The sequence below is a fragment of the Astyanax mexicanus genome, chromosome 13 (assembly GCF_023375975.1).
Source record: "Astyanax mexicanus isolate ESR-SI-001 chromosome 13, AstMex3_surface, whole genome shotgun sequence".
Lineage (NCBI taxonomy): Eukaryota > Metazoa > Chordata > Actinopteri > Characiformes > Acestrorhamphidae > Astyanax > Astyanax mexicanus.
Window position 1 is genome coordinate 11,958,756 of NC_064420.1, and position 27,524 is coordinate 11,986,279.

The 27,524-nt window shown below is 39.4% G+C and overlaps 3 protein-coding genes across 8 annotated transcripts in view; 2 read left to right on the top strand and 1 right to left on the bottom strand.

Annotated features, from left to right (window-relative positions):
- Positions 1 to 3,981: 3,981 nt before the first annotated feature.
- cc2d2a (coiled-coil and C2 domain containing 2A) overlaps positions 3,982 to 27,524 on the bottom strand; it is a 65,520-nt gene continuing 41,977 nt past the window's right edge. For all 5 annotated transcript variants that reach the window (XM_049486403.1, XM_049486401.1, XM_022687067.2 and 2 more), the window contains 8 exons: positions 7,749 to 7,952; positions 7,049 to 7,138; positions 6,821 to 6,934; positions 6,571 to 6,705; positions 5,782 to 5,904; positions 5,603 to 5,661; positions 5,327 to 5,504; positions 3,982 to 4,334 (listed from right to left, as the gene is read on the bottom strand). In XM_049486403.1, coding sequence (XP_049342360.1) covers positions 4,146 to 4,334; positions 5,327 to 5,504; positions 5,603 to 5,661; positions 5,782 to 5,904; positions 6,571 to 6,705; positions 6,821 to 6,934; positions 7,049 to 7,138; positions 7,749 to 7,952 — 1,092 coding nt within the window. In that variant the 3' untranslated portion in view covers positions 3,982 to 4,145. The remainder of the gene's footprint in view (positions 4,335 to 5,326; positions 5,505 to 5,602; positions 5,662 to 5,781; positions 5,905 to 6,570; positions 6,706 to 6,820; positions 6,935 to 7,048; positions 7,139 to 7,748; positions 7,953 to 27,524) is intronic.
- On the top strand, positions 11,830 to 25,432 carry LOC125806759 (TOG array regulator of axonemal microtubules protein 1-like). 2 transcript variants are annotated; one of them, XM_049486417.1, is made up of 6 exons: positions 11,830 to 12,123; positions 23,511 to 23,793; positions 23,955 to 24,060; positions 24,191 to 24,426; positions 24,562 to 24,717; positions 24,816 to 25,432. In XM_049486417.1, the coding sequence occupies exons 1-6, from the start codon at positions 11,880 to 11,882 to the stop codon at positions 24,925 to 24,927; spliced, it is 1,137 nt and encodes a 378-aa protein (XP_049342374.1). In that variant the 5' UTR covers positions 11,830 to 11,879; the 3' UTR covers positions 24,928 to 25,432. The 2 variants fall into 2 exon arrangements, with proteins under 2 accessions (XP_049342374.1, XP_049342373.1); XM_049486416.1 differs by lacking the exon at positions 11,830 to 12,123 and adding an exon at positions 23,100 to 23,386.
- LOC125806760 (TOG array regulator of axonemal microtubules protein 1-like) lies at positions 18,029 to 20,361 on the top strand. Its single transcript, XM_049486418.1, has 6 exons — positions 18,029 to 18,315; positions 18,440 to 18,722; positions 18,884 to 18,989; positions 19,120 to 19,355; positions 19,491 to 19,646; positions 19,745 to 20,361. The coding sequence occupies exons 1-6, from the start codon at positions 18,072 to 18,074 to the stop codon at positions 19,854 to 19,856; spliced, it is 1,137 nt and encodes a 378-aa protein (XP_049342375.1). The 5' UTR covers positions 18,029 to 18,071; the 3' UTR covers positions 19,857 to 20,361.

Below are 27,524 nucleotides of genomic sequence, written 5' to 3' on the forward strand. Positions count from 1 at the left end.
GATGATGAATCATTGCCTGAGCAGCATCACTGCACGCTCGGAGGAAAGCACAGCGGCTAAGTTCCGATTCATCCCCACACAGACGCCTCGTGCCGCCAGGTGCCACCTTTAAACGTGATGGGGAGAGAGCGCCATCTACCCACCCGGAGGGAGCAGGGCCAATTGTGCTCCCTCTGAGCGCTGGCAGCTTATGGCACAGCTGCATGAGAGGGGGTTCTAACCTGCGACCTCCCGCTCATAGTGGCAGCGCATTAGACCGCTGGACCACTTGGTGCCCCCACATAATCAGCCTTTAAACCGTGTTCAAAGCTCTGCTTAAAGCTTTGGGGATTTTGCCATATTTGCATAATGACCTTTTTATGTTTTTCTCCAACTTCCTGGTGCATAATAGTACAGAGTCACATTTGCAGATATAGTTGAAGGAGGTTATAAAAAGAAAACGTGGAAGGCTTATACTAAAACCAGGCTTATAGGTCAGAGGTCATGTCAAGTTTAAAGTTTGTCATCATTTTGTAGTCTGCGCCATGTTGTATATGCCCATATTTGTGGTTCTGTGTCTAAGAGGTTCAGACCCAGAGACTGTAAAAAAAGATGGACGCCGTGTCGCCGTTCACATTCATTGAATAAAAATGAAACCAAAATCTTCCGCCATGTTGGCGATCCTGAAACCCGAGTCTGTGCAGTAGAGACCAGAGGAGGGAGAAAGACTGTGGAGAGACAGCCTTCTCATTTAAATAACCCCGCCCCTGAGGGCTGCCTCCACAGAGCTCACACAGTCTATGGTCCCGCCCATACAGTCATTGGTCCCACCCCTGCTAGGTGTAACCTAGCCCTTTTACAATAACCACACCTTTTTGAATAGAGCTGAATAACGTTTTAAAAAACGATTTATGTGGGGATATAAAATGATGCAATATAAGCAGAGGTTACACTAGCTGTTGCATTTAAATAATGGAGGTAGAATTACAGTATATTAGAAAAAAAACGTGATTGAAAGTTGTCTGTTTTGCCATTGAAACCTATGGGTATGGGTGGGGTTACACAGCTTTCTGCAACCGAACACCTGTGGTGGCTTCACTTTTGAGAGACGATGCTCTGTCCAGCTATATACAGTCTATGTTCAGACGTAAGGGAAATTTGAATGGGCTTTTCAAAAACTGGCCTCTGTCACATTCTGTTGTAAATAAATATGTTCAGAACCCTGTACGTTTTATTCTGTGTACATTTTCCTCCTAAATATCACTGGATCCTCTGAATTTCGAGATCATTTAAGGGTAGTAATTACAAAAATGCTAACTTTAAGCTAATGCTTAACTGCCGCCACAGCACAGCTGCAGGGAGTGAAACCGGATTCGACACTACACCAGCGAACTCCGGTCAGATCGCTTTTTGGATTATTATTCTTTTTCAAAGATGATCATTAAAGCATTTAAACAGGTGAAAAGTCTGGTGATGTTAAGCAGTGTAGCTTGTGTTAGAGCTTTAAAAAGCAGATAAAGAAAGTGAGCTTTGGCTGCTCAGTGGCTCGGTTCAGGAGCAGCGCTTCCCTTTGGGGTTTAGTATTTAATCACGGTCATTAGTTTATACTAATTACAGCACAGCTAATTCAAATAAACAACTAACTTATCAACTAACTATCTGCCCTTGCTGAGGCGAGCTGAGTAATACATCAGTACAGTGTTACTCTAGAACCACAGAGCTAATCCAGCTAACTTAAGAGCCATAGTCTAAAATACTCAATGTAAAAACGCTTAGTTTGGGTTTTTTCCCCCCATTAAAACATATTATAATGACAAACTTTAACGTGGCTTAATGTACTAAAACAACAAGCCAGAAACACCAAACATCTCTAACTTATTTCACTGCATAATAAAGACGGTAAATGGTAAAACATGTTATAGCATTCAAAGCTGGTTCTGGGGTAGTTATGTGCTGTTGGGTTAGTAAATTTCAGCTTCAATTCTCAGCTCTCCACAGAGAGGGCAGTTATAGTTTATGAGTTGGATCAGCTGTGTGTAATATGCTGTAAACATGCAGCCGCAGTTCGCTGGTGTTGCGCCGAAAAGAGTCCTCTACTGATCTCTGCAGCTGGGCTGGTCAGTTCACTCCGCTGTAGCATTAGCGTAAAATTAGCATTTTTCTCATTTCGACTCTTAAACGATCTCGTAATTCAGAGGAACCAGTGATGTTTCAGAGGATCCAATGTGCACAGAATAAAACGTACAGGGGTCTGAAGAGATTTATTTACCACAGAATGTGATAGAGGCGAGTTTTTGAAAACTCTATTAATTTTTCTCACAGGGAAAAACGCTTAGAAACGGAAGCGGAGGACTACAGAAAGATGCACAACTTCAGTGGACTATTGAAGAAGAAAAATAACAGGTGTTGTGCTGAAATTTTACTGCACATCAAGCAGCAAACACTTACACTGGTGACTCCTGTATCTACTGTAACTGTAGATAAACCCCTATTTATTAACAGAAATAAAAAGAATCTGAGGGGAATCTGACCGCTACCTACACTGGCAGGAAGTTATATATGAAACACACAAATGCCACAAATGACATTTCCCATTTCTAAGAAACTTTACACTCAGATATAAGATGGAGTGCCAATATGATAATAATACAACTTATGTAATGCCCTTGTTCAAGGGTTTGTTCTTCTGCCTTTAAGTTAGAATGTATTTAAATGTTTGTATCGTATTTACAATGCAGTCTGAAGTAGCTCCTGCTGTGGACACTGATCATAAAAAAAGAGTAGCTATTCTAACCCAGAATTCCCACAAAATATTTAATCTTATCTGCTTTTAGTGCATCTGTGTTAGCTACGGTGCAATTTAAGGTAGCTCAAACATTCATTAGAAAGGGTGTCTACGTATATTTGGACATATACATGTGTATTTCAGTTGAATTATTGCGCTAAAACTGCAACAACTGAGACAACTCATTTAGAGAAGCAGGTCTGTGGGTATTTCTTATTAAGCAAGTACATTTCCTTCTTTACAACTGTTCAGTATTTAATCAGTAATTTCTGAATGAAGAACTGAGAATTGTGATAATTTAGGAACAACACTGTTTTGTGTTGTTACAAAAATGTGAAAACAGAAATAAATGCAACTAAATGAAGGAAAGAGATTCAGACAGTGTTTTTCTTTTCACAGAGACAATTCAAGCCCCCACACAGTTACTGTAAAAAAGACCACTGTAAGAGGAAACATGGCAGAATTGTGGCTTTTTAAGCATTTGAAACACTTTGAAAACTTTGAAAATAAACACCTACACTGGCAGGAAGTTCAGAAATCAACTAAAAACAGGCACAAATGACATTTGCCATAACTAAGAAATTTTACGGGCAGACGTAGGAGGGGGTGCCACTATGACGATAATTCTTGTTTTTAGAGCTGGTCTATATAGAAATATTTTATTCTTACACTTAAGGAACATAATTTTTACATGTTCTCAATAAACAAAATGTATTGCAAAGTTCCGACATGCATCAGCAGCGGCAGATTCTTACATTTTTTTATTCATAAACCTCTTTATGCCTGGCACAGTGATTTTCATTCAGTTTTTGCTGCTTAATATTAAACTGGATTAATTGTACTCCTTCTAATGAAAGACACAGTTGGTCTTTGGAGTTCTTTAGGCACTGATGATATCCTCAATATATATAAAAGTATCCAGTGGGTATGATACAAAAATGTATCCACAACGTTATACAGTAGATTGAGGAATGTTAAATGTCTGCACAACTACAGAAATAGAATGTCTCATCAATGTGGCACCTACTCACTATAAAAATTTAAGCTGCATCTAGATATATGATTTTTAATAATAGGCTTAATAATTCTCAGAAGCTCAGAAAAGGCACTGTAGATAAAAAAAACGGAACTGAGTCTAATAATAGTATAGTAAAATTTCAGTGCAGAGATTAGCATGGAGTAGCTTCATATCACTTTACAGAAATGACAGGAACGCATTTGTTGAAATGTTTAATAAAATCCAAAATGTACAATACAAAGTTTAAAATCTGTACTATTTATATAAATACACATATATACATATAAAATTGTACTACCTGTACTAGAAGTAATAAATACATTCATACATAATTTTCAGGTTGTTGTGTAAAAGGCAGGCTAGCTAGCGCGTGCGAACCAGAGACGCAATGTAGACCCAGACAGAGAGGACGTTACTGGGGTAAGGGTGAACGTATACTGCCAACGCAAACTCTACATTAGGAGCCTCGACATTATGAACACCGGTGCTGTACACGGCTTCAATGATTGGTCGGATCTCGGAGAATGGGAGGTGCAGAGGAAACCCAGAAATCTGAAAGCACAAATAAAGGAAGTGCAGGTAGATAGATAATGTGTATTCTATTTTAATCAATTTATCAAAGGAACAATAAGTAATAAAAATGAGCGAGTGTGTGAAATGGCTACAGGATTCCAATTCCAAAACAATGGATAGAGATTTCTTCACCAGATGCAAAACACATGTGGGTTGCCATATGTCGACGATGAGTTTTATTCTGATGCTGATCAGTGAATATATAAGTTTCAAAGTCCAAATTGCTTGTTTTTACTACTCTAGTGGTGATAATAAATTGCCCAGCTATGATTAGCAACCTGACTGAAGGTACTGATGACCTGTTCAGTAGAAAAATAGCCAGCTCGACTGTTTTCATGTCTGCAACACACTTTTTGCGTGCTGTTGTCTAGTGTGAAAATGGGACCGGTGGTTGGTGGTGGGCAGATTGGGAGGCTAAAACTCACACAGCTTTCCATGATGTACCCCACAGTTCAAAAAAAAAAATAATAATAATACTGTTTGAGGCTCAGCTAGTTTCCTTAATATCTCATCATACATTTTCACCATGTTATGAGTTACAACAGAAAATATAATCCTTAATGTTCCTTTAAAAGTAAAGTTATATCATACTTTTCTTGACAACAAAGCTGAACAGCATATAGCAAAATAATGTTTTAAAAACTAATTTTAATTGTAGAGGAAATGAAAAAAAAAAGCCAAAATGATCCCTGGGAGAACTTACTGTTGGAATTAAACTCTGGAGATGGAAAGTCAGTTTAGAAAGGAAAATTGCTACATATGGGGCAAAGCTACATATCATATATTCCAAAGTCCAATGAAATGTATTTCTAAGTTATTATGTTACCTTAGTTCCAAACGGGCAAAAAAAATGTACATATCTTTGGATTGGTCAGAGAATAATGGTGAGCCCCCATTTTCATAAATAACAGCGTAATTATGTATGTTTCAGTGTATAATTTACCATATTGGTAATCTCTACAAACACTCACTCTGTAGTCTCCCAGCAGGCTTTGCAGCTCTAGGCGATGCTCCTCTGCCACTTCACGACCTCCACTCATTTCTAGCTTTGGCAAGAATTGCCGTAATGTGGACGTGCAGTAACGATTCCAGCGGGTTGGGTGTCGGGGGCGCCACTCCATGATCTTCTCCCTCAGAATCTTCTCAATTCTACAATAGAGTATTGACAAAATGATACAAGAAACAGCAAGAATGTAAATATATCTAAAAGGAAAGCATAATAAAAAAAACTTCAGACTTAATGTTACCTGTCCTGTAGTTCAGCAGCATAGGCCTTGTCCGTGCGCCTGTACACCAGATCCTCCGGCTTCAAAACACACAGAACCAATTTCCCACCATTTCAATGAGCTTCTGCAGTCTCTATCATTGATAATCACAAACAGATACCTGTAATTGTTGGCGGCGTAGTTAAGCTCCACCCACTCACCTGTACACTGGAGAGGCCGGGGTCCGGGAACGACCTGGAGAAGAATGGCTTCCAGAACTTTGGTTTGGTGACATCAAAACTCATCCTTATTGGAGTGGCGTACAACTGGATGTTAAACCACACCTACAAGAGAACTAAACGTCATCAAACTAATCCAGACAAAGAATGAAACTGTTCAGTTCATCTCTTATAAATCTACTTGAATATGGTGTCTATTAGGGCTTTATTTTGGGCTAAGAAACTTGCAATACAATATGCATTACGATACAGGGGATGTGATACAATATATTGCAATATATTGAGATATTGTAAAAAAGAAGATTTATAGTATTTTTTAAAACAATGTTAAAAACACATCATCTGCATAGAATAAAAAAAGTAAAAAAAAAAGTTTACTTTTATGCAATCAGGGCAGTGAGATCTAAAAGCAGAGCAACACTACTATGTAGAAGTTGGAGTTTTGAAACAGAACACAAAATTAACTGTCCTTCATCAATCTTTACATGTAAAACTATTCATTAAAATGTATTCTCCCCTCTTGGTAACAATCTCACTTTATTCGTTCCCCCAGACTACCTCTCCTTGTAGGTTTTCTTGTCATTTATATTGCATTGTACTTGTGTGGCCCTGATGATAAAGACTGTAAGAGGAAGTTACTGTTGTTTAATTATGGGTAAAGATACACTTGCTTAAATAAATAAAAAAATAAAAACTCAATTCTGTTGGGTGGAATTACTGTAAATGATTAAATTACATTCATTTAAAGAGTTATATTTTGAGTTTACTCACATTGTCTGCATTAACCAGGCATCCTACAGTTTGAAGAGGGCAAAACGTGTCATGCTGTCCATAGTATTGCCCTGTGCTGGGGTTCCAGATCAGGTATCTGTTCTGTTCTTGGGTTAGAACATATGCTGTGGGACCCTGAACATGTAAGAATCGGGTATTAAACTACATTGCTTTGAGTATGTAGTTGGTTACATAATATTTTTAACTAAAGAATCAAAGTTTAACCATATGACAGCCTGCAGTCACTCACCTCAGGGATGGCAGTTCCTATGATGAGCCATGCCTTTTTACCCATGGATAAGAAGTAATTGCAAAGCAGTACAGCATGTTCTTCCTCATCTCCTGCTAACAGTGTGAGGAATTGCTATAAAAACAATAAAACATTTCAGTCAGAGAGTTCAGAATACCTCCTCCAGTTTGATAACACTAAATACTCTGCAAAGAGGCTATTCTCTGCTGACAGCCGAGAAACACTCACATCACAAGTGCTCCATAAGTCACAGATGCCGGCAAATGATACACTGTCCGGCAGAAACGGGATGAGAGACACGTAGCGGACAACCAGTTCCTGGGAAGAGACAAGGGCTAGGTAAATACTATGCAATAAAAACACCAGAACACATAAAACCACATCAAATAAACAGCTAAACCATACTTTATATGGAAACAAAGTACTGGGGCATCTGCTCATTTATTGTTTCTTCTGAAATCAAGTGTATTAAAAAGAGTTAATCCTGCTTTTGTTTGATTAACTGTCTCTACTATTATGAAATGGCTTTCTATTAGATTTTGAAAACAGCATTAATGTAAGGTAGTACCGGGCAGTTAAACAAATTAATTTGAATAAAAGGTTATGTAACTAAAAAACTCAAATCGTAATTAAGAACTGCTCATATATTTAAAGAATATTGAGACTTTATTATTATTATTATTATTTTTTTTTTATATTCGCTCAGCCCTATTTGATTTGATTGGTCTTTAGCGCTCCACCTCATCCCAAACATTCCCAAACATGAATGGAGCACCAGCATTTTAGAGAACAGGTTCCACTGCTCCACATTTCAATATTAAGAGTGGGTTTATATGCTGCAGATGGTCCAATTTTTATTGGCATATTTTTCTACAGGGAGAGTAGTATTAAAGATGGCAGCTTAGTTGTAGCTGAAGATGAGACTGACCGTGGCCTCCTGCGAGTTGTTGGGGAAGGCGTCCAGCAGCTCCTGTGGGGGCGGCAGGGGCCGTATGAAGCGTGTGATGAAGACAGTTTTGCCGTTGATGTCCACTACAGTAGTAACACAGGGTCGGTCAGGGTAGCGCTGGCCAGCGTCCTTCTCAAAGATCTCACAGGCTAACAGCAAACGCTCCACCTCCTGAGTGTCAAACTGCACCATGGAGAGGAAGAGCAGTTAACAGAAAATTAAGGTCATTTACGATACTGTTATTTAAGATTATCCTTTAATGAAAGAACAGTTCCACTAAGATCTCACAGTGGCCCTTGTTCAAGGTATAGTGTAACTGCCTGTCACACCTCTGTCACACATCAGCATTTGAGCAGTTCCAATGAATAACCATATCTATATATATATATATATATATATATATACCATCTAATATATGTATATATAATATATTACATTCAAAAACTAAAACATGCTTCATACCTACTGGTATCATTCCTATATCATACCTATAGGTATACCTATTGAATTTGGTTGACAATAACAATCATAATACTAGTAAAGAAGTTCAGCAGGTCATGAGCCAATAGTGGTGGCCACAGAGTCTTGGTTAAGCAGTTAGTGCACAGCTCCTCTCTGCTGTTCACAACTCTGTTGGTCAGAGCTTAAAAAACATTGCAAAAATACAATAAGAAAAAGAAAAAGAATATTAAGTAAAATTATTAAACTGTCTTATAATACTTGATTGTCTCAGACAGAAAATGTGACATGTCCCAGTTCTGGTCCACACTTGGAAAAACAATGCTGACTTTGCCCAAATATGTGCCAGAACACAGATACAAACTGCATGACAAACCATAAATGTGGCAGCTACAACTTGGACAATTTTTGCCCAACACATTTGCATTTCCACAGATACCTATGATGGCTGTTTTTTTCCTTTAAAAAATGCAAATCTTCCATCTATGGTGTTTGTCCTGCTCTCATTTTACTGATATAGCTTAAGTATTCTGAACTGTTTTTGTAAATATTTGTTTAACAAATGATGTTAATTACTAATGGTATTATTATTATCATCATCAGTATGGGTGTAACAGTACACAAAAATTCACAATTCGGTTCACAACACAGTATAAACTCCACGGTTCAGTGCGATTCCAATACGATGGTTAAAGTGACGGGGTTTCCTTTCGTTAATTTATTTTGAACAGAGAATTGTGCACCTTACAGAATGTTATTTGTTCCTCCAAGAGGAAGTTAATACAGTCTGTACTGCATTAAGCAGTGAAGTGTAAACTGTGAAGATACACTCCCACATGAATCATATTTGTTTTTAGTCTGAAAAGCAGATTTTATGTTTACTGTTGTAAAATAAAAAATTCAATACAAAATAAAGTTGGTCAATAAGAGAAGTATTTTAATTAAATATAAAAGGGGCTTTAATTTTTTATAATAAAATGTATTTTATTGAGATTTTACGTGATAGGCCAACACAAACAAGTGGAATTAAATTATTCACCGTTTTAACATTTTTTATCAATTATAGCAACAAGTCTCTTGGAGTATGTCAAACTACTAGCTATGCACATAGAGAGATTGAGATTTTTGCCCATTCTTCTTTGCAAAATAACTCAAGCTGAGCCAGCATAGCAATTTTTTTGTTTCTTTCAACAGGAGCTAAATTCTATTTAGGGGTTTAGAGTACAGGGAGCTGAATACTTTTGCATTTGAAAATTTTTAGATGTTTATTTGCATTTTTATAATTTAGAAAACCATGTATATATATTTTTTTATTTCACTTCACAATTATAAACTCCTTTATATTGGTCTAAAACTTAAACTTTCCACAAAATACATTTAAGTTTGTGGTTCTAAGGTGGCAAAAGTGCCGCAAGCGGCAATCATCGGGTTCAAGCACCAACTGGCACAATGGTGCCAACTAGAGCATTGAATGGTGATGTGTAAGAAGGTCTAATATGATTGGAGATGCCCTGTCACATTTAGAGATTATAATTTTTTTTTCACCTGTTATTAATGTTGAGCAGAGGCCTTACAACATGATCAGTGCTTAAATTCACATGCAAATCTATTGAAGTTTGTAGGATATTCATCAAGTGAGTTAGAACTAGTCAAAAGGTGTCTACATGTTATGGGTATTGATCAGGTGGCTTCAACCAGAATGTTCACAAAGTGGTGTTCAGATTGACCTTTTGACCTTTGCAAAACAAGCTGAAATGTTTGACCAAACAAGTTTAAATTAACACAAAGGAGTGCATTGTCTGACATGACATGTAATTACAAAGTTATTCTAAATCTAGTTCTAAATTGAATGGCACTTCATCAAGCACCAACTGGCACAATGGTGCCTACTAGAGCATAGGATGATGATGTGTAAGAAGGTCTAACACAGTTGGAGACACTCTGTCACATTTAGAAATTATCAAAAGTCTTTCACCTGTTATTAATGTTGAGAAAAGGCACAACGGAGTGCATGTTCTGATATGACATGTAATTACAAAGTTATTCTAAATCTAGTTCTGAATTAAATGGCGCTTCATCAGAGTGATATTGTACAGAGGTCTTTAACATTGTGAGATTACAGCAAATACTGCAGAGTTACAGCAATTTAGGTTAGAAATTCCAAGGAGGCACAGATTGCTTGATGCCTGGACACTATTGTATGTGAAATTTTCACAAATGTTTTTAATGAATCTTTACCTAGAGACTCTACAGTGTGCATCAAGATCGAAATGGAGCTGATAGGCCAAATATCCAGAGAGTAGTTTCAAAATAGCTATTTTCAAACAATTAACAATCATGAATGAACAAAGCACTTTTTAAACATAGTTGTATTGACAAATTTGTCAGCGCCACTGTACTAAATAGGGCAAAAACAATTAGATGTCAAAATAGTACAGTATGATTGACATTTATTTTTTTGGAACAGCGCCCTCCAGTGGACGGATTGTTTCAGCACTTTGCAGGTCACTACAGTGTCTCCACCTGAACATAACTGCCAAGAATGATAGATTCTGCATGCAAAGTGTCAGCTTGCTAGGTTGCACAGTTGCTGAGAAACAGTGTTCCAAATTTAACTGTTGGAGTGAAAGGGGCATATATCCGGAAGGACTAATTTGCATATGGCGGCCATATTGTTTACAAATTTCAACAAATTTTTTGATTAATATTGAAGGCCATGCTCTCACGAGTATTTTGATACCAAACATGCCAGGATTGGTCAAAATTCCTAGGACTAGTTCGCAAAAGTATGTTTAGCATATTATGCAAATTAGCAAAAAATCTATATAGACGGAAGTGCATGGTCCAAATTGGAAAGTTGTAGATATTGACCCAAGGAATCCATCAAAAAAAGAATTTTGAATGTAGGTCTTATGGTTTTTGAGTTATTGAGAAAAATGTGAAAAATGAATTTCCTTGTTTATAGCGCCACCACCTGACCAATCCGTGCCATTTTTGTTGTCCAAGTTTCATATCAAGTTTCATATCTCTACGACTTACGGTTTAGGCTGCACAACTGCTTTTTCAGAGGAAAAAGAATAATAATAATAATAATAATAAGAAGAAGAAGAAGAAAAATCTTAGCAAAAACAATAGGGTTCTACGGACCTTCGGTGCTTGAACCCTAAAAATTTTAGCAAAAACAATAGGGTTCTACGCACCTTCGGTGCTTGAACCTTAATAATAATTTATATTACAGTAAGTGAGGAGAGTTTAATGTAATCACACATTTTTTAAATAACATATCAATATTCTGATTGCTGCCTTTTTCCTCTGTATCTGTTCTTTTGTTCACTGATTGGATTACACTTTTGGACTGTCTGCATTACCAGCCAGTGCTGGACGTTAAACTCAAGTTATTCTATTGTGGCGCTAATATTATGTATATTTATATATTATATATTATTTATATATGATTATTATTATTACATTTTTGTGCTAACATTGGGCTAACATTTTAAATGTAAACAAATTGCACTGGGCAAGTTACCTAGGATACGGTGGTGACATCACCAAGCCACTGTACATAAGGACATGTGTCCCTTAGTATTCCATCAGTAGGTGACTATACACCTACTGTATTGGACAACTGAGGCTGATCTCCATTTAAAAATGGATTTTCGCGGAAACTTTGAGCCCTTTTTTCCACCGCTGCCGCCCTCTGGACCTCGTCCCATCAGGCCCAAGACTCGCAGGGGTCTGAAGGTGCTGAAACCGGAATGGCTGGAGGACTCCTTCACATATGAGGAGTTCCTTTCCAGACCATTTCCTCAGCACCCCGCTCCTCCACCTGGACCTCCACCTGTCACTACCCAACCAGACATGGTGAATAAAGAGCCGGCCTACTATTCACCGGGTAAGTTTGGCTGCGCGTGCACACGCTGCAGCTTACCCTGTCTTCCTATCCTGTCCTGTTTCCCCCTTGTATGTTATTGTATGGATGGGTTGATGGCTAATTTCGCTGGTTGACCATGTGACAATAAAGGCAATTCTGATTCTGATTAATTCCTTACTAACTAATTCCTTACTAATTACTAATGTTTAATCTATAATTCTCTGCATGTTTTGGTTGTAAAACAGGGAAAGAAAAACCGAGGGACTACGGCTTGTGCGAGCTCTGGCTCAACACCATGCTGATGTGGTGCTGCCGGAGCTCCACAGCGTCAGCACAGCCGTCATTGAGGAGGTAAGAGTTTATAACACACTACATAAACACTCTACAGCAGCTTCTTCTGTAATGATATGATTCAGAAACTGATTCAGAGTTCAATAGACCGAGGCTTAGTGTGCTGCTTCTGTTGTCTCCACTTTCTCAGATAAAAAACCTCAGGACATTAGTCTCTCAGGACGCCATTTACACCATGGCACACCTGTTCCATCACCTGCAGCACAGTATGGACAGCGAGGTCGAGGGCGCCGCTCGCACCCTCCTGCACAAGGCTGGTGAGGCCAGTCTGTTTATTAAGGAGGGTGTGGAGCTCGCCCTCAGCATGATGGTGCACTCCTGTTCGCCTGGCCGAGTCCTGCGCGGGCTGCTGGCCGGTGGATTCAGGTAAATATATATTCACGTTACTTATTCATTACTAGAGTTGAAATGAAACTCTGAAAACTAAATCAAGGAAGTGCCACCAGGTCATGTGATCATGTGTATCTATCTGACTGAGCTCGTTCACTCTCTTCTGTCCAGACACAGAAACCCTGCCACCAGGGCAGCCACTGCACTATGCCTTAATAGGCTAGTGCATGTGATGGGGGCATCCCGTGTGCTGAAGGGCAGGACATTTACCAGCAAGATCCTTCCTGCCATCAGCACACTGGCGTTCGACGCTGCCCAGGAAGTGAGGTAAGCAACTGTCTGCTTTAATCAACCTAAAGCAACCACAATCATATGATTGAGATCTAAGAACTAAATCCACTAACTGTTGTTATCTTTCTCTACAGGACTCCTGCCCCTTGTACAGTTTTTGTATATAGTTCAGATGTATTCGGTGTTCAGCTGTTCAGAGTGGGTTTGGGGTGAAATCTCTGTTCTAGAGAAGCTTACAGAGTCAGAGCTGTTCACAGTGGTGGAGACAGGAACCACATCTGAAGAGGTGGTCGAGGCAGGGACTCCACTTTCTTACCAGAGGTGGGGTCTCTGCTTGGCGGGAAACGCATCGGCCCTGTGGCATCAGGACATCCCAGTCAACCAGCTGGGAATGTCCTGCCCCAAAACAAGCCCTACAAAGCTTGTGAGGGGTTCGCCCAGGGCCGGCCGGCGTCCCCCAGCCACTCTTTTAGAGCCAGTCCACCCTTCAGACATATGGGTCCTGTCTCCATCACTCTGACCAGTTCTGACTCGGTCAGCTTCTCTGGAACAGAGAACACCTTAACACCGAATACATCTCATCCATTTGAATTTTTATCATTGCAAAATAAAAATCATTTAAAAAAATCATTGTCTCTGTCATTATTCAAATACAGGTGCTGGTCAACGAATTAGAATAATTTGAAATAGTGCAATCATGAAATTCTTTGAATGCATTTTTTGTGCAGAAAGCAAATCAGGTGTTCACCGCACCTGTCCTACTCGTTAGACTAATCACAGAACTCGTTACCTGGAAAAAAATTTGCTCAGCTGAGCTTTCCAAAAGGCCCATTTAGGCCATTTAACTGTGGCACTGTTGTTTTATTGAATTAGAATAATGGAGAAACCGTGTCATTGAATTAGAATAATTTTTATTATAATTACAATCATCACTTTCTCAGTATTTTGTGGCTGCCCCCTTGGCTTGTATGACTGCCTGAAGTCTCCGCGGCATCGATTTGACCAGCTTGTCGCAAGTTTCCGCACTCACAGCTTCCCAGGCAGTGGCGATGTTCTGCTTCAGTTGGTCCAGTAGGCGTAGTAGGCTTTCTGTCGCGAATTTTCCGCTTGATGATGGCCCAAAGGTTTTCAATGACATTGAGGTCAGGCGAGTTGGCCGGCCATGCCAAAACTTCAAGCTGTTTTTTAGTGAACCAATCTTTGGTCGACTTTGCCGCATGAGCCGGTGCAAGATCCTGTTGAAATATGAAGTCTTCTTCGCCGAACTGTTCCTCAACAGTCGGAATCAGGAACGTTTCCAGAACATCTTGATATACGGCAGCATTGACAGTCTTCTTGAGGAAGCAGAGTTTCCCTACACCTCGAGCGGACATGCATCCCCAGACCATAACGCTCTGGGGAAACTTGACGGATCTTTTCACGCACTCGTGGTTGTAGGTTTCGCCACCACGACGCCAGACACGAGGACCTTGGTCACCGAAGGAGATGCAGAAGCGTGATTCGTCACTGAAGACCACTTTCTGCCAGTCTTCAGCAGTCCACTCGCCGTGTTCTTTGGCCCACTTCAGCCGTTTCTCCATTTGTTTCTTGTTCAGCATCGGTTTTACTGCTGGAACGCGAGATTTGAAGCCGAGTTCGCGCAGACGACGGTAAGTGGTTGATCTGGAGACGTCAGCGCCGGTCTGCTTGTTCCACAAGTCGGTGAGCTCGGAAGTGGACTTGAACCGGTTGCTGACTGCGATCTTTCTCAGCTGCTTGTTGTCGCGAGCAGAAGTTTTTCGGACGCCGGAACAGTTGGTGCGCTAGCTGCAGTTTTTCTTGAGAGCTTTGCAGACGGAAGACTGGCTGATGCCGAGCTGCTCAGCAATTTTAGTTTGGGTCAAGCCTTGTTGGCGAAGGGCTTGAATTTGAGCCACTATTCCGGTTGAGAGGTCGCGCTGCTTACCCATGATTGATTTTACAACTTAGAAATTCTACTCAACCCTGACTTTATACTGAACAGTGAATACTCTTCACAGAAAACAAAAATTTGAGCATTTATTCTAATTCAATGAAATGGTTTCTCCATTATTCTAATTCAATAAAACAACAGTGCCACAGTTAAATGGCCTAAATGGGCCTTTTGGAAAGCTCAGCTGAGCAAATTTTTTTCCAGGTAACGAGTTCTGTGATTAGTCTAACGAGTAGGACAGGTGCGGTGAACACCTGATTTGCTTTCTGCACAAAAAATGCATTCAAAGAATTTCATGATTGCACTATTTCAAATTATTCTAATTCGTTGACCAGCACCTGTAAGTAAAACTATTCAGACAGACAAGTAGAAAGTAAAGGTCTGAAGGAATACAGATATAATAACAACAGACAGATGCATAGACTGAATTATAACACTAGCCAGTTAGCTCTTTTAAATCTATGAATACTTTATATAACTTGAAGGATAATATTAATGCAGACTGAACTGACTGTATTTATTAACTGGAGAAACAAGGGAAAGTGATAAACTGATAAACAGCTGCTTAAAATACTTTAATGCCTCTAATGGCTTCAATAAAATCATATTGTAATTTAATATTAAACTTGTGTCTTACTTGTGCAATAGAGCTTCTGAGAAATCTCTCTTTTGAATACTTAGACACTGAGGATTTTAGGTCTATTTATAGTGTTTATAGATCTATTTACCTCTCCTGTTATGTTACGGGTCAAATTGACCTGTTTTAAAGTTTAAAGATGTAAATAAAATTGTTGAAGTATTTTTTTAAGTATGAAACTTTTTCTGCTTGCCTTAATTAGTGTAATCATAGACTGTGAATAGCTGGACAGAGCAGCGTCTCTCAAAAGTAAAGCCACCACAGGTCGGGCGCCCCCTGCTGTTCGGTTGCAGAAAGCTGTGTAACCCCATCCATCCCCATAGGTTTCAATGGCAAAACAGACAACTTTCAAATCACATTTTTTTCTAATATACTTTCATACCTTTATTTAAATGCAACAGCTAGTGTAACCTCTGCTTATATTGTCACATTTTAATATCCCCACAGAATTCTTTTTTAAACGTTATGCAGCTCTATTCAAAAAGGTGTGGCTATTGAAAAAGGGCTGGTTACGGGCGGGACCAATAACAGACCATCAGCTCCGCTCCTCTCTGCAGTCTGTGACCGCGAAGCAGCCCTCAGGGGCGGGGTTATTCAAATGAGTAGGCTGTCTCTCCACAGTCTTTCTCCCTCCTCTGGGCTCTACTGCACAGACTCGGGTTTCAGGATCGCCAACATGGCGGAAGGTTTTGGCTTAATTTTCACTGAACGAATGGGAACGGAGACACAACGTAGTGTGACGTAGAGTGTTGATGACACTCTGAGTGTAATCAACATATAATATAATACGTATTCAGTGGTGATTCAAAGCACAAATACATTCTTGACAGGGGAATATCATAAACCTGCTTTGAGCTCCATTTTACAAGCTTACATGATAAAAGAAATAAATCTTATATAAAGCTGCTTTAAGCCCCACCTCATTAGATTAATAAGATTTTAAAAGTGTTAAGAGAAAAAAAAACTAGCCCTATTTAAAAAAGGTAAGAACATAGCATTAGATGCAAACCAGCAAGAGTATGTGTGAGAAAGAGTTGCCAGATAGAAAACAACCTTTAAGGTAAAAGAATAAAAAACCCTAATATACATGCTTTAACTTAAAAAATTACTGTATTCCTGAAAAAGCAACCCTTTTCTTTTAGTCACATTTCATAAATAAGAGTTTTTATACAATTACCATTTTTGTAAAATCTGATTTTAAAAATAATAATAAATTGCCTTGCTTACAGTACTGCAATATACTGAAATATATATTGAATCGAAACTGCTAAAAAAAAAAAAGGGGGGGGGCAAAAAGCTAATGCTATACCAACTACAGTGGGCGCCAGGTAATTAGTGCTAAGCTAAATGCTAACCTGCTAAACAGCTTCAACACTATTTAAAACTGAATGTTTTAATTAAAAAAGTAATAATAATCATCATTTTAAAAATGTGTTATGTAACCACTTTATCATCCACCTTAACCAGGCAGTACTGTGAATAATGCAAAAAGGCGCCCCGCCCACCACACACCACAGGAAACTGTATAAAATGTACAGAAAGTTCTTTAAAGTGAAAATTACATTTCTTTATATGTGCATTAAAGTGTTAAACAGGGTAGATCTTGAATTTTGCAGTAACAATCAACCAATCACGGGATTGACAAAAAAAGTTTAAATAAAATAAATAAATAATAAGAAAACAGCATTTTAATAAGATATATAAGATATTATAAAAAATTAAGAGTAGGAATCATAAAATTATAGGTAAAAAAAAATTGAGGTAATAAAACTAATAAAAATGAGAGTTGTACTTAGATAAAACTTAACGTCTTTTAATCACACTTTATAAATAAGTGTTTTTATACAATCACCATTTTTGTAAAATCAAATTTTAAAAATAATAATATATTGCCTTGCTCAGAAAACTGCAATATACTGAAATATATATACTGAAACAAACTGCTTAAAAAAGGGCAAAAATGTAATGCTATGCTAACTACAGTGGGTGCCAAGTAACTAGTGCTAAGCTAAATGCTAACCTGCTAAACAGCTGCAATCCTATTCAAAACTGAATGTTTGAACTAAAAATGTAATAATAATTATCTATAAAAAAATGTGTTATTTAACCACTTTATCCTCCACCTTAACCAGGCAGTACTGTGAATAACGCTAAAAGCCTGAAATATACATAATATTATGTATATTTATATATTATATATTATTTATATATGATTATTATTACTACATTATTGTGCTAACATTGGGCTAACATTTTAAATGTAAACAAATTGCACTGGGCAAGTTACCTAGGATACGGTGGTGACATCACCAAGCCACTGTACATAAGGACTTGTGTCCCTTATTATTCCATCAGTAGGTGACTATACACCTACTGTATTGGACAACTGAGGCTGATCTCCATTTAAAAATGGATTTTCGCGAGAACTTTGAGCCCTTTTTTCCACCGCTGCCGCCCTCTGGACCTCGTCCCATCAGGCCCAAGACTCACAGGGGTCTGAAGGTGCTGAAACCGGAATGGCTGGAGGACTCCTTCACATATGAGGAGTTCCTTTCCAGACCATTTCCTCAGCACCCCGCTCCTCCACCTGTACCTCCGCTTGTCACTACCCAACCAGACATGGTGAATAAAGAGCCGGCCTACTATTCACCGGGTAAGTTCCAGTTTTGAGTGTCCCTAACTAATCTCTTACTAATTAATTCCTTACTAACTAATTCCTTACTAATTAATCCCTTACTTGACCTTACTTCTTCCATTTATCGTTTAAATAATAACAGGTAGCAGGATCCCAATCCTAGACAGGCGGAGGAAGCAGAGGCCAGTCCTCGCTGTGGAGCAGCCTACAATCAATATGGCTGCCCACAGCATCCAGGACAAAGCTGCACAGGTGGAGAGAGCCCGCAGGAAGCCCAAAATCGTCAGGGCAGCTCCTCAGGCTGTTGAGAGAGGTCAGGGACTGGAGCAGCCACCGGTGCTACCAGCCCTGACCCGGGAGGAGCCCCTCAACAGGCCTGGGGAAGCTCTCGGCCAGGCTCTGTGCCTGCTGCAGGATGAGGAATGGTAAGATCTTTACTAATTCTTTAATTCTAACCGAGCAGAGATATGTTTTAGAGTAGAGCTCAGACTAGAGTTATAAGAGCTGAACATTACTGAATACATTAGCCACCATCTTCCAGATGTGTTTAATCTATAATTCTCTGCATGTTTTGGTTGTAAAACAGGGAACGAAAAACCGAGGGACTACGGCTTGTGCGAGCTCTGGCTCAACACCATGCTGATGTGGTGCTGCCGGAGCTCCACAGCGTCAGCACAGCCGTCATTGAGGAGGTAAGAGTTTATAACACACTACATAAACACTCTACAGCAGCTTCTTCTGTAATGATATGATTCAGAAACTGATTCAGAGTTCAATAGACCGAGGCTTAGTGTGCTGCTTCTGTTGTCTCCACTTTCTCAGATAAAAAACCTCAGGACATTAGTCTCTCGGGACGCCATTTACACCATGGCACACCTGTTCCATCACCTGCAGCACAGTATGGACAGCGAGGTCGAGGGCGCCGCTCGCACCCTCCTGCACAAGGCTGGTGAGGCCAGTCTGTTTATTAAGGAGGGTGTGGAGCTCGCCCTCAGCATGATGGTGCACTCCTGTTCGCCTGGCCGAGTCCTGCGCGGGCTGCTGGCCGGTGGATTCAGGTAAATATATATTCACGTTACTTATTCATTACTAGAGTTGAAATGAAACTCTGAAAACTAAATCAAGGAAGTGCCACCAGGTCATGTGATCATGTGTATCTATCTGACTGAGCTCGTTCACTCTCTTCTGTCCAGACACAGAAACCCTGCCACCAGGGCAGCCACTGCACTATGCCTTAATAGGCTAGTGCATGTGATGGGGGCATCCCGTGTGCTGAAGGGCAGGACATTTACCAGCAAGATCCTTCCTGCCATCAGCACACTGGCGTTCGACGCTGCCCAGGAAGTGAGGTAAGCAACTGTCTGCTTTAATCAACCTAAAGCAACCACAATCATCTGATTGAGATCTAAGAACTAAATCCACTAACTGTTGTTATCTTTCTCTACAGGACTCCTGCCCGAGCCGCCTTACGGTTTTTGGGCGGGCACAGAGAGGCTGCGGCAGCGGTGGAAAAATTTATTTCCATTAGAGATCAGGCCTCAGTAAAACAATTATTGTAAATTAATCAAATCCAATTAATCCCTTGTACAGTTTTTGTATATAGTTCAGATGTATTCGGTGTTCAGCTGTTCAGAGTGGGTTTGGGGTGAAATCTCTGTTCTAGAGATGCTTACAGAGTCAGAGCTGTTCACAGTGGTGGAGACAGGAACCACATCTGAAGAGGTGGTCGAGGCAGGGACTCCACTTTCTTACCAGAGGTGGGGTCTCTGCTTGGCGGGAAACGCATCGGCCCTGTGGCATCAGGACATCCCAGTCAACCAGCTGGGAATGTCCTGCCCCAAAACAAGCCCTACAAAGCTTGTGAGGGGTTCGCCCAGGGCCGGCCGGCGTCCCCCAGCCACTCTTTTAGAGCCAGTCCACCCTTCAGACATATGGGTCCTGTCTCCATCACTCTGACCAGTTCTGACTCGGTCAGCTTCTCTGGAACAGAGAACACCTGAACACCGAATACATCTCATCCATTTGAATTTTTATCATTGCAAAATAAAAATCATTTAAAAAAATCATTGTCTCTGTCATTATTCAAATAAGTAAAACTATTCAGACAGACAGATAGACAGTAAAGGTCTGTAGGGATGTATAAATAACAACCATATGCATAGACAGTAATAAACAGACAGACAAGTAGAAAGTAAAGGTCTGAAGGAATACAGATATAATAACCACAGACAGATGCATAGACTGAATTATAACACTAGCCAGTTAGCTCTTTTAAATCTATGAATACTTTATATAACTTGAAGGATAATATTAATGCAGACTGAACTGACTGTATTTATTAACTGGAGAAACAAGGGAAAGTGATAAAATGATAAACAGCTGCTTAAAATACTTTAATGCCTCTAATGGCTTCAATAAAATCATATTGTAATTTAATATTAAACTTGTGTCTTACTTGTGCAATAGAGCTTCTGAGAAATCTCTCTTTTGAATACTTACACACTGAGGATTTTAGGTCTATTTATAGTGTTTATAGATCTATTTACCTCTCCTGTTATGTTACGGGTCAAATTGACCTGTTTTAAAGTTTAAAGATGTAAATAAAATTGTTGAAGTATTTTTTTAAGTATGAAACTTTTTCTGCTTGCCTTAATTAGTGTAACCATAGACTGTGAATAGCTGGACAGAGCAGCGTCTCTCAAAAGTAAAGCCACCACAGGTCGGGCGCCCCCTGCTGTTCGGTTGCAGAAAGCTGTGTAACCCCACCCATACCCATAGGTTTCAACAATTTTCAAATCACATTGTTTTCTAATATACTGTAATTCTACCTCCTTTATTTAAATGCAACAGCTAGTGTAACCTCTGCTTATATTGTCACATTTTAATATCCCCACAGAATTCTTTTTTAAACGTTATGCAGCTCTATTCAAAAAGGTGTGGCTATTGAAAAAGGGCTGGTTACGGGCGGGACCAATAACAGACCATCAGCTCCGCTCCTCTCTGCAGCCTGTGACCGCGAAGCAGCCCTCAGGGGCGGGGTTATTCAAATGAGTAGGCTGTCTCTCCACAGTCTTTCTCCCTCCTCTGGGCTCTACTGCACAGACTCGGGTTTCAGGATCGCCAACATGGCGGAAGGTTTTGGCTTAATTTTCACTGAACGAATGGGAACGGAGACACAACGTAGTGTGACGTAGAGTGTTGATGACACTCTGAGTGTAATCAACATATAATATAATACGTATTCAGTGGTGATTGAAAGCACAAATACATTCTTGACAGGGGAATATCATAAACCTGCTTTGAGCTCCATTTTACAAGCTTACATGATAAAAGAAATAAATCTTATATAAAGCTGCTTTAAGCCCCACCTCATTAGATTAATATGATTTTAAAAGTGTTAAGAGAAAAAAAACTAGCCCTATTTAAAAAAGGTAAGAACATAGCATTAGATGCAAACCAGCAAGAGTGTGAGAAAGAGTTGCCAGATAGAAAACAACCTTTAAGGTAAAAGAATAAAAAAACCCTAATATACATGCTTTAACTTAAAAAAATACTGTATTCCTGAAAAAGCAACCCTTTTCTTTTAGTCACATTTCATAAATAAGAGTTTTTATACAATTACCATTTTTGTAAAATCTGATTTTAAAAATAATAATAAATTGCCTTGCTTACAGTACTGCAATATACTGACATATATATTGAATCGGAACTGCTAAAAAAAGGAGGCAAAAAGCTAATACTATACCAACTACAGTGGGTGCCAGGTAATTAGTGCTAAGCTAAATGCTAACCTGCTAAACAGCTTCAACACTATTTAAAACTGAATGTTTTAATTAAAAAAGTAATAATAATCTTCATTTTAAAAATGTGTTATGTAACCACTTTATCATCCACCTTAACCAGGCAGTACTGTGAATAATGCAAAAAGGCGCCCCGCCCACCACACACCACAGGAAACTGTATAAAATGTACAGAAAGTTCTTTAAAGTGAAAATTACATTTCTTTATATGTGCATTAAAGTGTTAAACAGGGTAGATCTTGAATTTTGCAGTAACAATCAACCAATCACGGGATTGACAAAAAAAGTTTAAATAAAATAAATAAATAATAAGAAAACAGCATTTTAATAAGATATATAAGATATTATAAAAAATTAAGAGTAGGAATCATAAAATTATAGGTAAAAAAAAATTGAGGTAATAAAACTAATAAAAATGAGAGTTGTACTTAGATAAAACTTAACGTCTTTTAATCACACTTTATAAATAAGTGTTTTTATACAATCACCATTTTTGTAAAATCAAATTTTAAAAATAATAATATATTGCCTTGCTCAGAAAACTGCAATATACTGAAATATATATACTGAAACAAACTGCTTAAAAAAGGGCAAAAATGTAATGCTATGCTAACTACAGTGGGTGCCAAGTAACTAGTGCTAAGCTAAATGCTAACCTGCTAAACAGCTGCAATCCTATTCAAAACTGAATGTTTGAACTAAAAATGTAATAATAATTATCTATAAAAAAATGTGTTATTTAACCACTTTATCCTCCACCTTAACCAGGCAGTACTGTGAATAACGCTAAAAGCCTGAAATATACATAATATTATGTATATTTATATATTATATATTATTTATATATGATTATTATTACTACATTATTGTGCTAACATTGGGCTAACATTTTAAATGTAAACAAATTGCACTGGGCAAGTTACCTAGGATACGGTGGTGACATCACCAAGCCACTGTACATAAGGACTTGTGTCCCTTATTATTCCATCAGTAGGTGACTATACACCTACTGTATTGGACAACTGAGGCTGATCTCCATTTAAAAATGGATTTTCGCGAGAACTTTGAGCCCTTTTTTCCACCGCTGCCGCCCTCTGGACCTCGTCCCATCAGGCCCAAGACTCACAGGGGTCTGAAGGTGCTGAAACCGGAATGGCTGGAGGACTCCTTCACATATGAGGAGTTCCTTTCCAGACCATTTCCTCAGCACCCCGCTCCTCCACCTGTACCTCCGCTTGTCACTACCCAACCAGACATGGTGAATAAAGAGCCGGCCTACTATTCACCGGGTAAGTTCCAGTTTTGAGTGTCCCTAACTAATCTCTTACTAATTAATTCCTTACTAACTAATTCCTTACTAATTAATCCCTTACTTGACCTTACTTCTTCCATTTATCGTTTAAATAATAACAGGTAGCAGGATCCCAATCCTAGACAGGCGGAGGAAGCAGAGGCCAGTCCTCGCTGTGGAGCAGCCTACAATCAATATGGCTGCCCACAGCATCCAGGACAAAGCTGCACAGGTGGAGAGAGCCCGCAGGAAGCCCAAAATCGTCAGGGCAGCTCCTCAGGCTGTTGAGAGAGGTCAGGGACTGGAGCAGCCACCGGTGCTACCAGCCCTGACCCGGGAGGAGCCCCTCAACAGGCCTGGGGAAGCTCTCGGCCAGGCTCTGTGCCTGCTGCAGGATGAGGAATGGTAAGATCTTTACTAATTCTTTAATTCTAACCGAGCAGAGATATGTTTTAGAGTAGAGCTCAGACTAGAGTTATAAGAGCTGAACATTACTGAATACATTAGCCACCATCTTCCAGATGTGTTTAATCTATAATTCTCTGCATGTTTTGGTTGTAAAACAGGGAACGAAAAACCGAGGGACTACGGCTTGTGCGAGCTCTGGCTCAACACCATGCTGATGTGGTGCTGCCGGAGCTCCACAGCGTCAGCACAGCCGTCATTGAGGAGGTAAGAGTTTATAACACACTACATAAACACTCTACAGCAGCTTCTTCTGTAATGATATGATTCAGAAACTGATTCAGAGTTCAATAGACCGAGGCTTAGTGTGCTGCTTCTGTTGTCTCCACTTTCTCAGATAAAAAACCTCAGGACATTAGTCTCTCGGGACGCCATTTACACCATGGCACACCTGTTCCATCACCTGCAGCACAGTATGGACAGCGAGGTCGAGGGCGCCGCTCGCACCCTCCTGCACAAGGCTGGTGAGGCCAGTCTGTTTATTAAGGAGGGTGTGGAGCTCGCCCTCAGCATGATGGTGCACTCCTGTTCGCCTGGCCGAGTCCTGCGCGGGCTGCTGGCCGGTGGATTCAGGTAAATATATATTCACGTTACTTATTCATTACTAGAGTTGAAATGAAACTCTGAAAACTAAATCAAGGAAGTGCCACCAGGTCATGTGATCATGTGTATCTATCTGACTGAGCTCGTTCACTCTCTTCTGTCCAGACACAGAAACCCTGCCACCAGGGCAGCCACTGCACTATGCCTTAATAGGCTAGTGCATGTGATGGGGGCATCCCGTGTGCTGAAGGGCAGGACATTTACCAGCAAGATCCTTCCTGCCATCAGCACACTGGCGTTCGACGCTGCCCAGGAAGTGAGGTAAGCAACTGTCTGCTTTAATCAACCTAAAGCAACCACAATCATATGATTGAGATCTAAGAACTAAATCCACTAACTGTTGTTATCTTTCTCTACAGGACTCCTGCCCGAGCCGCCTTACGGTTTTTGGGCGGGCACAGAGAGGCTGCGGCAGCGGTGGAAAAATTTATTTCCATTAGAGATCAGGCCTCAGTAAAACAATTATTGTAAATTAATCAAATCCAATTAATCCCTTGTACAGTTTTTGTATATAGTTCAGATGTATTCGGTGTTCAGCTGTTCAGAGTGGGTTTGGGGTGAAATCTCTGTTCTAGAGAAGCTTACAGAGTCAGAGCTGTTCACAGTGGTGGAGACAGGAACCACATCTGAAGAGGTGGTCGAGGCAGGGACTCCACTTTCTTACCAGGGGTGGGGTCTCTGCTTGGCGGGAAACGCATCGGCCCTGTGGCATCAGGACATCCCAGTCAACCAGCTGGGAATGTCCTGCCCCAAAACAAGCCCTACAAAGCTTGTGAGGGGTTCGCCCAGGGCCGGCCGGCGTCCCCCAGCCACTCTTTTAGAGCCAGTCCACCCTTCAGACATATGGGTCCTGTCTCCATCACTCTGACCAGTTCTGACTCGGTCAGCTTCTCTGGAACAGAGAACACCTGAACACCGAATACATCTCATCCATTTGAATTTTTATCATTGCAAAATAAAAATCATTTAAAAAAATCATTGTCTCTGTCATTATTCAAATAAGTAAAACTATTCAGACAGACAGATAGACAGTAAAGGTCTGTAGGGATGTATAAATAACAACCATATGCATAGACAGTAATAAACAGACAGACAAGTAGAAAGTAAAGGTCTGAAGGAATACAGATATAATAACCACAGACAGATGCATAGACTGAATTATAACACTAGCCAGTTAGCTCTTTTAAATCTATGAATACTTTATATAACTTGAAGGATAATATTAATGCAGACTGAACTGACTGTATTTATTAACTGGAGAAACAAGGGAAAGTGATAAAATGATAAACAGCTGCTTAAAATACTTTAATGCCTCTAATGGCTTCAATAAAATCATATTGTAATTTAATATTAAACTTGTGTCTTACTTGTGCAATAGAGCTTCTGAGAAATCTCTCTTTTGAATACTTACACACTGAGGATTTTAGGTCTATTTATAGTGTTTATAGATCTATTTACCTCTCCTGTTATGTTACGGGTCAAATTGACCTGTTTTAAAGTTTAAAGATGTAAATAAAATTGTTGAAGTATTTTTTTAAGTATGAAACTTTTTCTGCTTGTCTTAATTAGTGTAATCATAGACTGTGAATAGCTGGACAGAGCAGCGTCTCTCAAAAGTAAAGCCACCACAGGTCGGGCGCCCCCTGCTGTTCGGTTGCAGAAAGCTGTGTAACCCCACCCATACCCATAGGTTTCAACAATTTTCAAATCACATTGTTTTCTAATATACTGTAATTCTACCTCCTTTATTTAAATGCAACAGCTAGTGTAACCTCTGCTTATATTGTCACATTTTAATATCCCCACAGAATTCTTTTTTAAACGTTATGCAGCTCTATTCAAAAAGGTGTGGCTATTGAAAAAGGGCTGGTTACGGGCGGGACCAATAACAGACCATCAGCTCCGCTCCTCTCTGCAGCCTGTGACCGCGAAGCAGCCCTCAGGGGCGGGGTTATTCAAATGAGTAGGCTGTCTCTCCACAGTCTTTCTCCCTCCTCTGGGCTCTACTGCACAGACCCGGGTTTCAGGATCGCCAACATGGCGGAAGGTTTTGGCTTAATTTTCACTGAACGAATGGGAACGGAGACACAACGTAGTGTGACATAGAGTGTTGATGACACTCTGAGTGTAATCAACATATAATATAATACGTATTCAGTGGTGATTCAAAGCACAAATACATTCTTGACAGGGGAATATCATAAACCTGCTTTGAGCTCCATTTTACAAGCTTACATGATAAAAGAAATAAATCTTATATAAAGCTGCTTTAAGCCCCACCTCATTAGATTAATATGATTTTAAAAGTGTTAAGAGAAAAAAAACTAGCCCTATTTAAAAAAGGTAAGAACATAGCATTAGATGCAAACCAGCAAGAGTGTGAGAAAGAGTTGCCAGATAGAAAACAACCTTTAAGGTAAAAGAATAAAAAAACCCTAATATACATGCTTTAAGTTAAAACATTACTGTAGTCCTGAAAAAGCAACCCTTTTCTTTTAGTCACATTTCATAAATAAGAGTTTTTATACAATTACCATTTTTGTAAAATCTGATTTTAAAAATAATAATAAATTGCCTTGCTTACAGTACTGCAATATACTGAAATATATATTGAATCGGAACTGCTAAAAAAAAAGGAGGCAAAAAGCTAATACTATACCAACTACAGTGGGTGCCAGGTAATTAGTGCTAAGCTAAATGCTAACCTGCTAAACAGCTTCAACACTATTTAAAACTGAATGTTTTAATTAAAAATGTAATAATAATCATCATTTTAAAAATGTGTTATGTAACCACTTTATCATCCACCTTAACCAGGCAGTACTGTGTATAATGCAAAAAGGCGGCCCCCCCACACCACAGAAAACTGTATAAAATGTACAGAAAGTTCTTTAAAGTGAAAATTAACATTTCTTTATATGTGTAATAACGTTTTCAACAAAGTAGATCTTGAGAAATGTGTTACAGAGTGATAAGAGTGAGAAAAATTAAACTAAGGGACAATAATAATAATAACAATAATAATAATATAGCCGCAAGCGGCAATCTGCCGGTTCAAGCACCAATTG

Excerpts from the sequence above, each read along its gene's own strand:
- LOC125806760 (XM_049486418.1), top strand. The coding sequence starts at position 18,072 with ATGGATTTTCGCGAGAACTTTGAGCCCTTTTTTCCACCGCTGCCGCCC. Across the intron at positions 18,316-18,439 it reads GCCGGCCTACTATTCACCGG|GTAGCAGGATCCCAATCCTA; the intron begins GTAAGTTCCAGT and ends AAATAATAACAG. Across the intron at positions 19,647-19,744 it reads GACGCTGCCCAGGAAGTGAG|GACTCCTGCCCGAGCCGCCT; the intron begins GTAAGCAACTGT and ends CTTTCTCTACAG.
- LOC125806759 (XM_049486417.1), top strand. The coding sequence starts at position 11,880 with ATGGATTTTCGCGGAAACTTTGAGCCCTTTTTTCCACCGCTGCCGCCC. Across the intron at positions 12,124-23,510 it reads GCCGGCCTACTATTCACCGG|GTAGCAGGATCCCAATCCTA; the intron begins GTAAGTTTGGCT and ends AAATAATAACAG. Across the intron at positions 23,794-23,954 it reads CTGCTGCAGGATGAGGAATG|GGAACGAAAAACCGAGGGAC; the intron begins GTAAGATCTTTA and ends GTTGTAAAACAG.